The sequence below is a fragment of the Pelodiscus sinensis genome, chromosome 2, assembly GCF_049634645.1.
Source record: "Pelodiscus sinensis isolate JC-2024 chromosome 2, ASM4963464v1, whole genome shotgun sequence".
NCBI classification, from domain to species: Eukaryota; Metazoa; Chordata; order Testudines; family Trionychidae; genus Pelodiscus; species Pelodiscus sinensis.
This window is the reverse complement of record NC_134712.1, coordinates 205,115,789-205,129,872: the sequence shown is the minus strand read 5'-3', so window position 1 is coordinate 205,129,872 and position 14,084 is coordinate 205,115,789. Positions and strand designations below refer to the sequence as shown.

At 41.1% G+C, this 14,084-nt stretch overlaps 1 protein-coding gene across 2 annotated transcripts in view; it reads right to left on the bottom strand.

The window, feature by feature from the left end:
- The window catches only part of DGKB (diacylglycerol kinase beta), a 488,560-nt gene that overhangs the window by 94,653 nt on the left and 379,823 nt on the right, over positions 1–14,084 (bottom strand). For both annotated transcript variants that reach the window (XM_075922293.1, XM_075922292.1), the window contains exons 21-22: positions 9,839–9,929; positions 3,437–3,632 (exon numbers count right to left, since the gene is read on the bottom strand). In XM_075922293.1, coding sequence (XP_075778408.1) covers positions 3,437–3,632; positions 9,839–9,929 — 287 coding nt within the window. The remainder of the gene's footprint in view (positions 1–3,436; positions 3,633–9,838; positions 9,930–14,084) is intronic.

Sequence of the window (14,084 nt, the reverse complement as noted above, 5' to 3'; positions counted from 1 at the left end):
GTTGGGGATGGTCAAAGTATACCTGTTCCTGCCTCAGCACAAGGCTCTGGACAACATGATCTCCAGGTGTTTTTTTGTTTTTTAAGTTAAGGAGCAAGTTGTGGCCTGGCTAGTATGGCAGCATGCAAATGCGAGGCAACCTCCTACTCCCTTATCCTTCACAAGTAGAAATGCAGAAGAGGAAGCAGGCTCCATAGAACAAATACATCCTGCCACCCAGTGGGCAGCAGGGGCCAGCAGTAGGTAGAACTTTGGATCTTTCTCCTTCAGTACAAAAAGTAAGGAAAGCTGCATGCATCAGGCCATATATTCTGGACCAGGAATAAACCTAGTGCATTTAATCCTACAGTCTTCCTCCTGGGCTGCTCCAGGGTTAGAAAAGCAACATGACGCCTCTAATTCAGGGCAGGTTGCACAGTCACCACCCAGTCTTCAATGCTGACAGTGATAATTATTCCAAAATTCAGATTTTGTGTGCCAAGCTTCAGCCCAATGCACATTTTTATGGTCAGGTTATAAAATCACAAAAGCAGGATTTATAATGAAACACAGTTTGGTCCACAGTTTTAGTAACACAGTTGCATTGCTATTATTTGATTATACCAAAAATGAGCTTCAATACTGCTCAACAGTTCTAATTAAGAGAATTAGATTTTCAGGAAAATCAGATACGTAGCGTTATAAAAGTCTTATGTAAGCTAAGCGTCTCCTATAAAGTGTGGCTGTTTAGTTAGGTCTTGTGATTAGATGCTGTGTTTGGATATAAAACCAGCTGAAAGGATATTTATTCAGACTAAGTAAATAAATGAACAGAGACTAATATGCAGGTGTGTATTTATCTTGGTTCTCAAAACATCAGTGCAAACTTCAGAAGTCTAACATTTTGTGAAATGTTTGCTCTAAACTAAAAATACAAAAGCCTTTAAGTAGTTCAGTAACTAAAATCTATTTAAAGGATAAAAAAGACACTAAACTAAGAGAAGTTGTGACTCAAGGACACACTATTCTGGAGCTAGCAAAGGAATCGTTCAGTCTGAAAACAGACAGGAAGTCAGTTGTTTTGATAGCTGATAGATTTAAACTTTTCACCTTACCTAACCAAAGCTCTTTTTTAAATTCCAAAAGAACTATATTTAAATTACTTCTTCATACATTTAAAAAATCTGTTGTTTGAAAGAAGCTCTTTGAAACATAAAAATACATTTCTTCACCTAACAAATTTGTTTTTTCCTATCTGATAACAACGAGGGCTTATCAACTAACTCTTTACTTTAGATTTAAATGTTTATGTTAATATCCGGCTTGGAAAAGGTACTTGGTTGATACTGAAAGAAGAGTCATATTGTTTACCAACAAAAAGGTACAATAACAGAGCCAGAAGCTTTCCAAACTACTTTGCACTACCTGACAACATTCCTGAGCACTAAAATGGAGGGACTACCCTTAAAGTTAAATAATACCCTTTATTCAGTCCTTGAGATCTCTGCTGGCACTGCCAACAAGGATGTAAACAAAGTTTAATAAATTACTTTTGTAATGTACAGACCAATCCACCATTCACTGGATAAACTCTTATCCCATTTAATTAAGAACTTCAAACAGCTGAGAGATTACAATGATTCTCATCCATGCCAGTTCGAAAGACATTTGAACCTTTGCTCTAGATGTGAAAGGCATTGCAACCCTTTCTTTGTTAAGCTACAGACCTTACAGTGGCACAGCTGTTCTGCTACAGTCTCTCATGTAGCCCTCTTATGCAGGCAAGAGAGAGCTCTGCTGACAGCATAATTGAATCACCCCCAATGTGCAGTGTTAGCTATGTGGGGAGGAGAGCTTCTCCTGCTGACATAATGCTGTCCACACTCCTGCTTTTGTCTATGAAACTTACATGAAAAATACACCCCCAGCCCTACTGACAAAAGTTTTACCAACAAAAGTGCTAATGCTAACAAGTTGTTAGACTGCCTCAGAAGTACAAGGGAGAAGAGAGAAGATTCAAAGTGCCTTTGCAAACCATGGACCAAGTACTGTTTTGAAAGGTATTCCAGCAAGGTATTCCAGCATTGACAGTAGCAGTAGAAACTCTGTAGTTGGTAGAAAGGTGTGGTAGAACCATAAACGTGTCCCACCTCCACATGGAGTATCAAAGCTGGGCTAACATAAGGATCGGGGTGAAGGGAACATGCTGCACTCTGTTAATGGCTATAGCAGATGGCATTGTTGTGACCAGTCCTCAACCAATCTCAGAGTTCTTGCACGTTTCTCAAAGACAATGCCTCAGTAAACTGCTGACAATGTACATTGCCTTCTCATCTCATTCCGGCAGTGGCTTAAGACCATAATATATCCTATCCTAGTAGCAAGAACAAATAATGATTTTTAAAAAGTTTAATTGCAGAGTACCAGATCTGGGGGAAAGCAAATATTTGGAATTTTTTAAAGGGAAGCAGCAAAAGTAAAAGGATTCAGATAAAATCAGAATGTAAAAGTCCTGAGTTTTATCAGGCTTATTGAGATATACAATTTTTTAATATTGTAACCCACTGGAGTAAGCAAACTTTTTCTTTTGAAGTGAAAAGAGAGCTAAAGAAGGTATAGGTAGATGATAACTTTAGGCCAACGGTCTCATAGTCTTATCGGTAGAACCCTTTCATGTGGTCCATAGCAAATAAGATTTTGAGACCAAGATATTGGGGTGCTGGGTGGACAGATGGATTTACGAGAAATTTTCTTTTATAAATTTTGTGGTCCACAAAATGCAAAAATTGGAGAAAAATTGATTTAGACTTCTTAACTTGTGATATTTAATGGTGTGTTACAATGAATGCTGTCCAGCTCCCACTGAGTAAAATGGACACTTACTCACTATAATGATTGTCAGAAATAACTGTTAGTAATAAAATCTTAGGATTGAATCCTGATCTTTTCTATAAAAATGAATAATGACAAAATGGAAGGGAAAGCTGGCAGACAAACTGTAGTCTATATAGTCAGGGAGCACACATGGGATTCAGGCATGGTATGCTATAGCATGTTAACAGATCCTCACACTTACCACGATGTGAAGCTCTATCGCCATGGAGGACAAATTCTGTCAGAAGAGGACTGTGACTGTCCCTGAAACCAAACTGTATGTATAGTGCTATTCATGACTACCCTTTATCTGGACTCTATAGCATTAAGCATTTTCTCTACAGAATAGAACAGCAGTGTTCCATGTTGTGTGATGTCCTATATGACGTCCTATCTATGGAAGGTAGGTTTGCACACATACTGCATTTATGAGTGTGTGTGTGTGTTTATGCCTGTACACTGCTGTACCGTTGTGTGTATGTGTTTCTAAGCCACTCTCAGCTTCAACAAAGAGGCATGTAACAGTGTAGCTTAATAATTTGAGTGTCTAGAATCAGCTGCTCATTTTAATCTGCAGGCTTACCTTGACATGCAACCTTCAATTCCTTGGCATCTGTGACAGTAGTTCTTTTATCCAACCTCTTCTTTTCAGTTCGACGATGGCTACGTCTTTTCTTGGTCTCTCCCCAAAGATTTGATCCACCGTGCATGCTTGGAATGTTCAGAATGGCAATTCCTTCCAGAGAAATATTGATTAAGTCTATCTGAATTCCATCACACTGATTAGCAAAGGGGGAAAAAAGACATAAAGAGAGAAAGCAGTAAGACAGAAAGAGAAAATCAGAATGTTCTAACTTCCAGATGGTATTTTTCCTTCATCATTCCTCTTACCATCAAATGCATACTCCTGTTTAAAGCTGTATATATTATTTCTGGAAAGGAACTATGAACTGGGAAGAAAGATATTGGTTGATGAAGCAGAATGTGAATATGATTACTATTCATTCCCAGGATGCTTGTTTAAATATGGAACCATTTGGTAGTGAAAGGTTATCACTTGATGGTTATGCATTGACTCATGTGAAATACGTTTATGATCTCACTATAACTCTTGGTGGACAAATATCCATACAGCAAAAGCTACCTTCACAATACAGTAAAACCTGCGCTATCCGGCACTTAATTATCTGGAAAACTTTAGAAACCGGCAAATTTCCTACGGACTTGGCGTGACTGTGCGGCCCGGCACTTTGATCCACTTGGCCATGTGGCTGGTCACGGCTACGTGGTGGTTTGATCCAGTTGGCACAAGGCTGGGTGCAGCCTCCCGTCACACCGCTATAATCCAGCCAACCGGGATCTGGGCTGGGCAGCTGGCGGCCCCTGTGGCATGGGTGTCGCAGCTCCAAAAAGGGACTCTCAGATAATTGGAATTTTTAGACAACTGGAACGCCCTCATCCCCGAGCATGCTAGATAACACAGGTTTTACTGTACTTGGGTCTCCTGTCTGTGACAAAGAAATACTTTTTCTATTTTACAGTTTTATACTGCTGCCCAGCACTATTCTTTCTGAGCACTTTCCTGTAAAATCAGTAGCAATAGTAGAAGTCCCTAAATAGACTTCATGGAATTTTTGATGCTTCTCCCTTTTTAGGGTAAAACTTTGCTTGGGTGGAATTTTTGATTATCATTTTTTAAAATTTGTTGTTCACTTTTATTTTAGGCTGATTTGTTTAGTGTTTAGGATGAGGGATTGGTGGGGGTTGTTTGGACAAGAAGTGGGGGGTGCCCATGTTTACGTGGAAAGCCTTTCTGAAACTACAGACTCAGTGGGTGTAGAGAATGGACCATTGAATTGGCACTACCTTCCCACAACTGCAGATGGTCCCCTCCAGGCATGAGGCGCATAATTGGAGGGAAACTATTGTTGCCCATGCTTCTACTTTGGTGAAATGCTGGACCATCAGTCTCCACTGCGGTTCACCAAGAGGACTTTTAGAGGACTTTAATCTATCACCACATCTGACAGACTAATAGCACATGCCCTCCTAGTACTATACAGCAATCACCTCATTGGGAATGAGCCCATGTAAACCAATGACTTTTTTGGTCAGAATCAAAGCGCTACCAGTAGAGTCACAAGGAAATTTCTATTCTGCTTTAAAAAAATCAGTTTCTTCAATAATATAATAACTTTTCTTGAAAATGATGTAAGGGTCGCACTTTGGTTTCTTTGCTATTTCTTTAGGAAAGTTAATGCTCATGACACATGAAAGATGGAAAGTCTTAGACAGCAAACTCATTTGTTAATCCAGAGAAGAGGAGTCACCATACACTGTCATGTTTACATCTCCTAAAATGTAGGTAGATTGATGGGTGTGAGGATAATTTAATTTCTGTGCTCATTCAGTCCTTGGCCTGTCAGACGATACTTCCAGTACACGTACAACATAGTTGTGGTTTTTCAGTACAGACACCTATTCCCTTAGAAAGAAGACTAGAGCATTCCACCCATTCCACCTAGAACAAGGAACTGACAAACAATGGGATAGCAAACAAATGATTTTTGGTCAATACAACCTGCATTATATTTGCACCTATTACAGCGGCAAAGGCTTTATATCTATTTATTAATTCATGTAGCCATCCAAAGTCCTCAGGATCCACATTCCCATACTGACTGAAAGTATTTGCATACTAGCATTGTGTCTGACAATAAAGCTCAGATGTGTAGACATTCTGGCATAACCAAATACATGTGGACATATTAGATCCTGCTCCTATAATTTACAATATGCTGGTGGATGCCTGGACTTTCACTGAGCCCTTTCAGTGGGGTTCTGTATAGCTACAGGGATCCACTTGTACATTTGAACATGTAGGATTATGGCTTGATGGTGGAATGCCAATATATGATCACCAAGAATAAAATTATGAAAAAAAAATGCTTCAGTGAGAGTTTAAACTTATGCATAATATTCAGAAAGGGAAGCTGGTAAAGTGCAATGACATCTTGAAATGATTTGGCAGTTGAGGCAAAAATTATAACAGAAAGGGCACCTTTTTATTGATTTTCAAAAAAAGTGATGATAGTCTTCAATGCCATTTTGGAAGAAAACTCAGAGTTTTTCTATATTTTATATGTATTAAAGAAAGATTTATTTTACTAAAAAATTCCACTCATGTGTATACTTACTTACTGCTATACATTCTAGATAAACAGATATTAATTTCATAATTAAAAGTAATCTTGTGTAAATACCCTGCAGGCCTCAATGAATCAAACACATACTGTGTGTCAGGCCTCCCACTGTCTTCAAGTGGAATGTACTGGCTGGATAATTAGATAGTACATATTTTTTAACCTTATTTGCATGCATATTATATCTTTTGCACACTGACAAGCAGCAGTAACAACAAAAGTCAGATTACCACAGGGAATTCCCACAAAGAAGTCTTCATTCCTTATAATTTGCAGCCTAAATTAAAATAATTTGATCTTTGACAAGGATGAAATGTCAAGCAGAAGGGGGTCCTCTACAAGCCACGGCCTGTGGCTTCTGAAATCTGCCTAATTTATGTCAGTCACTTCTTAATACATATTTAAGTATTACACGAAAAAGATGATAAATATGCAATCTGACACCTTTGGTATTTCCCTGCTGTTAATTTATAAAGGTCTGGCATCCCCCAAACCGACTGGAATTATTTAAATAAAAGAAGAATTGTAAAATAAGATGGTTCAGAGGCCTCACTTCCATTTTCACTCAATATTGAGCACAGCGGGTAGTACACTAAGACAATTATTTGACTAGGCCTCAGAATCCCACTGTGATGAGTTACTTTCGGAATTACTTTCGGAATTAGTAAAGGAGGGTTTCTTTTGTTCATACACAGAGGAGTTTGGTCTATAGGTAGTTTTTTGTTGCCCTAATGCATTCATAGGCTAAAATAACAAACCACATACCTATTGTGTTCCTATATTTTTCTGTTTCATGTAATGTAAAGGCATTGTTAATGTACCAGCATGCTTTTTAGATGTATATCATGTCTATATCAACTAGAAAAGAGTGGTTTTGTTTTGATTCCTTTTGGGTTCATTCTTGGAAGCAGACCACTTTTCTGTGTTAGCTTTTCTATTACATTTATTAGCCTGGAACATTTTAGATCTGTCTTAGAGTGAAGCTATCAAGTCTGATTTAGTTTCCTGAAAAGAACAGAGATAAAGCCTATACAATCTGAATAAGTGCAATACTGTGCCACACCATATTGTCACTTAACCATGCTCATTTATATAAAAAAGTATTTATGGAGGAGAAGCTGATAGCCCAGGTCACTCTGTAAAGCTTTAAGTAATTTTGTAATAACTCAAATGACAAAGAAAAGAAACCTAATGTTACAGATTGCCATTTTCCTCCATAAAATTGCTTTCCTTCTCATTGAAATGCCTTGTGTTTTTGGGCCCCAATTCAGAAAAGCATTCCTAGTCAGTACATGCATTGCTTTCATGAACTAACCTTCACATGGACTTTCATGTATGAATTTGTAATTTAAAATGTACTGCTCATCTTGTACAGAAAAGAAAGAACAGGGCTTAAGAAATCTGAGTGCATATTAGGAAGGCCAGGCTTAATTAACTTAGAAACCAAATATAAGGATGAACAAATATTTGCCCATAGAGTGCCTGATTATATTCTCCCAGCTCAGAGATACAGATCCTTAATCTTCTTGGGCTTTGTTCATGCAAAATTTGGCTCTGTAGCAAATTCACTCTTTGTGTGTTTTATTCACAAAATGAAATGTGCTATTATTCACCAAGGTCTCATTTGCAATGATGTCCTCGAGGAAAGGGCAGAAGATAACAAACCAGATGAAAACACATTGTAACAAATGCTTACAAGTTAAAAACAAAAGAGAATAAAATACAAATATGCTGTTAGGGATTATTGGTGTAAGAGTAACCTATTTGTCAAAGTAATAGCTTTGCATAATTTATTCCCACCACCCATCACATAAATATTTCCCTTTGATTTGCTCAGGTACCTCTCTTTAGCATTAATGATATTAATCATCATGCATTAAGTGACTAAAAACAAGCATATATAATATAATGAAATTCTAATGTCTTGAATTTAATAACAATAATTTACAGTCTCCGAATTACCACTTTTCTGAGACTGGCTGGAAATTCATTTAACTTTGACTGTGCAGAATGTAAAAATATATGGCCATCTATACAGCTGCTGAGTTTAAGGAGATCAACTCTTATGAGGCAGACAGCTCATGTACTGGCTGGGTGGAAAGTTGTCCACTGGTGCAAAATCTGCCCCTGTGCTTTATATTCTGTTAATTTATATCTGAGTCTTACATTCCAAAAACAAATTCAAAACTCAAACCTGCTAGTCAGCTCCCCAAATATTTAGGAAAATGTTTTTCAAGTTAATTGTATTTAGAACCAAATATGAGGCACTTTCTTAAAAATCAAAATTAGGTATAAAAGTCTGCTTCAAGAACAAGATATAAATATCCATAATTTCAGGAGAAATTACAGTTTGGCAGGGTCATCAAATAAAACATACAACAACAAAAAAACCCTTCACAAGCAAAACTCTGTATTTCAACCTAACAACAAACTAAGCAAGTCCCAGGCCTCATAAGCCTCAGAACTTCTGTCTCAGTAATCTTTGGTGGTGTCTTGTAGACAGGGCCACTCACAGGGGAAAGCAAAGGGAAATCTGTCCCACAGTCCAGCTTTTTAAAAGGTGCTATGGCTTCTGGTCGCCACTGCTGTTACTGAAGCAGCGGCTGGAGCCCAGGCCCTTTAACTCACTGCCGGAGATGTCCCCCACCTTATCCAGGAGCTTGGCAATTCTGTCAGTAGCTCTACCTGTAGGCACTTGCTACTGTGATGAAGGGGGCTTTTTAATCACTGAAGGTAAATAGGTCAACAGAAGTATTATTCTGTCAACCTAGTGATGTTTATATCAAGGCTTACATCTGCTTAATTATGTGTCTATGCAGTGTGAACTTTTCACACCCATGAGCACCACGGCCAAGTTGAGCTAAGTTTTAGGTGTAGAACTAGTGCTCAGTTTAAATCCAATCCAAATCAATGGGAGTCTTTCGATTTCAGCAGGCTTTGGATCAGGCCCAATTAACTTTTCTTTTAAACACCACATTTTGGGCCCACTTATGCTATCATCAGTTATAAAATATCTCATTGACTACACAGAAAGTGAGTTTGGGTCATTTGCCATTATCATGAGAAAAGAAAAAGGGCTCATTTAACTTGAACAATGCTTGCTTTATTATAACGTACATCCTTAGGTTTATATTTCTAATTATATTATATTTTGTCACCTTACTTTTGTAACATGACTACTAGCCCACATGAGTGACTGACCAAGGCCTTCGAAGCTCCCTCATCTAAGAATTTTGAATGCCTATTCTGTCCACATCTATTAAGAGGGCCCTTTCAGCTAACCTTAGATGTGTAAAGGTAAGATGGCCCCTTGTGCAAAGAGAAAAGTTGTTAATGAAGGGGAATGATTTAAAAAAATGTATTCGTTAACCTTTATTCAGGAAAGCAAGTGCAATTTTAGTGAATTGAGATTTAAAGGTTATAGAAACTTGGGACCTAGAAATAATAAGATTTTTTATATTAATCCTGCGGCAATTGTCCCTCCTCCGAACAGTCTGTCATTTTTCTATCTGACCTAGTGAACTAACTTCCCTATTGATTTCTAATGTTTTTGTTCACCTCTTGCCCTGTTCTACTGTATTAAGACTACACTAATCATCAGACTGAACTTTGTTCCACACCACAGATAGACATGACAAAATAATATTTTGGGATCTGAGGTCAAAAGCTTGTGCATTCCTTTGTCTTTTTAGGTCTGAGCACTTTGCCCTACCCCCTCCCACTTGTATTTCAGTCAAACCAGACACATTGTATAATGTAACATACACTAATTAATTCCTTACTTCTATTTCTACAGATTCATGCAGCTTCTTGCAGGTGGCTGAGAAAGTTTCAGAAGTGCCAAACTCAAAATACCAAAATTTGTTCTTCATTCTGAAACAGGAAAAAAGAAGAAGAAAAAGCTTATGCAATATCAATATCTGAACAAAAAAGTGATCACCATCTCCCATCATAAGTAATGGCAAAGGCTTGGGAACGTGTGCCATCCCATTTGAAATAGATGAGCTCATAATTTTCAAAGCTTAAATGTTGGTGTCAAGCTGTATGATATCCCCTAAAGGGATAACAGGAATGAGTGCAACTGACAGGTTCAAATGTACCCTTGACTTTTCTTTTTCAGTGACAATTAGAATATTTTTGTCACTTAACCAGTGACATGCCTCAGAAAAGTTATACTTACATACTGGTGGTTCAGAGTTCCAATCCCTATTGCACACAGATCTAGCTTATTGAAGCAGATAAAACAAGCTTTACGTCTGCCCCAAGCTTGTTACATGGTTCTAGTTAATTATCACAAATAAGATATTCAAAGAAAATCAAAATTCCCACCTAGTATATCCTTAGATATTTTGCTGCAGGATAGCTGACAAGTAAAAAGGGGCATGGAATTTGCATTTTGAAGTTAATTATTGAATTCCAGTGTAAAATTAAAGCAGACAAAAATCTATATTGAAAATATGCAAGATAGCATGAAACTGTGTAGCTTCCTAAATGTAAAATGAACTGCATAATTCTAATTGAATCTATTTATACTTAACTTTTATTATTATTCTGTGACAAAAAGAAACTATCCTTATAAAAATATACCGAGTTAGACTTTGTTATTTACATTTATGAATCAGACATTAGTATAATGCATTCAATTGTGGCAGTCATTCTTTGCATAAACAGAGTACACTGTACTGGAATGAGGCTAATTCTGCATCTGTGCACAAGAGGGAAAGCACACAGAGATAGATCAAGCTATAAAATCTACCAACTAGAAGGTAGCTCTTAATTAACAGCTCTGCATCCTCAGTTAGGGCATGTCTACAGTAGGAAATTATTTCAAAATAAGTAACATTGAAATAATAACTCCCAAAATAACAAAATTGAAATAGTGTTGCCACTATGGGAGAGCATCAAAATTATTCAGAATTATTTCAAAATACCGTGTCCATACCGATTGGAGTGTGCTTTGGATTTAGAGCCCCATGAAGCACTTTAGAGAGGGCATCAGGAGGACAAAGACTTCCTATGGCTTCTTGGTCAGGCAAGTTGAGATACGTGCTTTTAAGGGTTCTTCTCTACGGCTGCATCTCACATGACAGTCCTCCACTGCCTTCCCCATTGTGGGACACAAATGGATGCTGTGTGCTCTGATTGCCCTTATGGATGCCACAGCACTCACAACATGGAGTTGGAGCTGCTGGAAAGCAGTGCCATGCTCACGGGCCTCGTGCTGCGCTTCATGGCGCAGTACTTCCAAACTGCCTGAATGCTGCTCCAGCAGGACGAGGACCAGCCAGGACTGCAGGCCCTCATCACCCACATCTTGGTACTCTTGGATCTGCGCATGCCCCTCAGTGCCCTAGACACCACAGAATGCCGCTTCTGAGGGAGAGAGACAAGCTTGACCTGGTGGAACCGCATTGTCCTGCAGTAATGGGATGATGAGTCGTGGCTGCAGAACTTCTTCACGTGGAAGGCCACCTTCTTGGAGCTCAGTGAGTGTCTTGCCTCTGCCCTCAGGTGACAGGACACCTGACTGAGACCCACCATCCCCTTGCAGAAGTGCGTTGCCATCACACTGTGAAAGCTCACCATGCCAGACAACTATTGCTCCATCTGGAAACAGTTTGGTGAGAGGAAATCTACATTTGGGGCCATACTCTGGCAGATAGCGAAGCCCATCAACCACTCTGGGCAATGTGGACACTTTGATGCCATGAGTTTCCCCAGCTCTGGAGTGAGGAAGGGCATAGACGGCATGCACATCCATCTGTGAGACTCTCCCCAGTGCCTCTCCAGAAGGGCCCCTGCATTCCCTCTGTGTGCCTTTCATTCTCTACCCCTCCCTTCCCCTGCCCTCCCATCTCACCTTCACCCTCTCCCCTGCAGAGCAAATAAAAAAGCCTTCTTTTCTGAAAAAAAAGGACTGTTTATTGGGAGGATATACAACAGGGGAGGGACTAGAGAAAGAACTTGAAATGGGGGATGGGGGAATAGGGGTCAAGAGAGCTCAGGGACAGGGCTGAGACTGTCACCTGCCTCTGATTGTTTGTGAGGTGTCAGTTGCCCAAGAGATCCCACCATCACATATTCTGGGGCCCCAGTGACCCCTACAAGGGGGTGTAGGAATGGAAGCCATGGACAGGCAGGGAGGTGGCTGGTGGCCTGCTTCATGCACAAGGCCATGCGTTTCATCACCAAGATGAGGGAGGAGCACACGGCCTCATGCTGGCATGCCAGCTGGTCCCAGGCAGCCTTCTGCTACTCCCAGTCAGCAGCCCACTCCTGGTGCTCCTCCTCAGGACCCTGGATGAGGGACTGCAGGAAGGCCATCTGTTCCTGCATGAGGTCCTCTCAGGTTCTCTTCTGACTGTGGATCCCATGGAGTCATGCAGATGGTGTGGGAGTTGGGAGACATGCCAAGCTTGCAGCTGTCCCTGCTGTGAAGAAGTTACAAGGGAAGACATCCCAGGAGACACTGTGTATGAAGCCTAGCCCTAATCTCTGAGCCAACATAAAAGGTCTCAGTTCAGATGATGGTGATGGGCCATATGTTGCCTAGAAAGGGAACACTTTCCAGCAGGGGCAAAGACATCCCAGGGGAGCATCACAATGCCCACAGCCCGGGGACAAGTAGGCAAGGGAAGGTGCTGGCCAGGCCAGTAGCCTGTGGGCAGGAGGGGGAGATGGGGTAGCTTGGCTTCCTACTGTGTCCCATGCATGCCAGGCACTGGCGGCATCCCACAGAGAGGGAACTTCTATCCCTTCCTGGTAGAGATAGGGGAGGGGGATTGGAGGAAGTGTGTGGGAGCAGCAGAGGCCACTTGCCGGAGAGAAGGCTACTAGGTTCCCCTCCTCTTCCTCTCCCCAAGCAGTTTCCCATGCAAGGGATCAGCCTCCTCTGCATCTCCACACTTGACCGGGAGAGAATGCTCCGAGTGCGGCCACGACCCTGTACCTTGTGGGGCACTGATGTGTGATTCTGTGATCCCAGACTCCTTAATGGTGGCTTGTCATGGGAAGGTGTCCCACCATGGAGGCTGAAGTAAGGTAGGCCTCTCCAAGAACCTTGGGAGAAGAACCAAGGGGTTCCTGTGTGACAGCGTCATGGGGCTGAGCTCTCTGGACTGGTGATACATGTGCACCCACATGAACAGGCTGTTGTCAGGTCCATCAGGCTGAGTAAGCCCCTCGCAGCCTGGTGCCTGCCCCTGCGTGTATTTACGAATGTTATAGAACTCACCTGAAGTGCTTTGCCCGGATCGTCAGAAGTCTAGGTGACATCCTGGGAGGGGGGAACTGTCTCGAGAGTGAGGAGGAGCTCCTGGCTGGTGAGCATGATTGCTTGTCTGGCCTCCTCCTCTTCCTTACTCCTCCTCCTCAATGGGTCTCATAGAAGCTGATGCCAGGCATATCCTGGCCAAATTCCATTACAGGGGTGCGGGAGGTGACTAGCCTGCCTCTCAGGACGGCATCCAGGTGTGCAAAGTAGCAGCACGTATGTGATGCTACCCTGGAGTGTCTACTCTTCTCCCCAGACTTGTGGTAGGCCTATTGGAGTTCCTTGATCTTCACGCAGACCTGGTCAAGAGTTCACTTGTGACCTTTGTCAGACGCATTCCTTTTTCTGATGTGGAGATCCTGGAGGTTAGTCTCCACCCCCCAGACCTCAATGAGGTCCAGGATCTTCATACCAGTCAAAGCTGGAGCCACTAGCAGCCAAGGGAACAGCAGGAATGCTGGCAGCCATGGGAGATTGAGGCAGCATTGGGGTAACTCATGGCTCCGTCCGATCCTCCTATGTGGCACGGGGCTGCTCCTACATCCTGAAGTTTTAAGCTCTGAAGGAAAAGGAAAGCAGTGGAGCAGGCAGGTGTGGCCAGAGCAGTGAGAAGTGCAGCTGTGAGGGGCCTTTGGAAGCCAATTATTTCAAATTAGCAGCAGAGGATGGTCCACACTAGTGCTTTTTTGAAATAACAATTTCTAAATAAGTGTTATTCCCTGAGGGGAACAGGAGTACAGATTTCAAAATAGCCA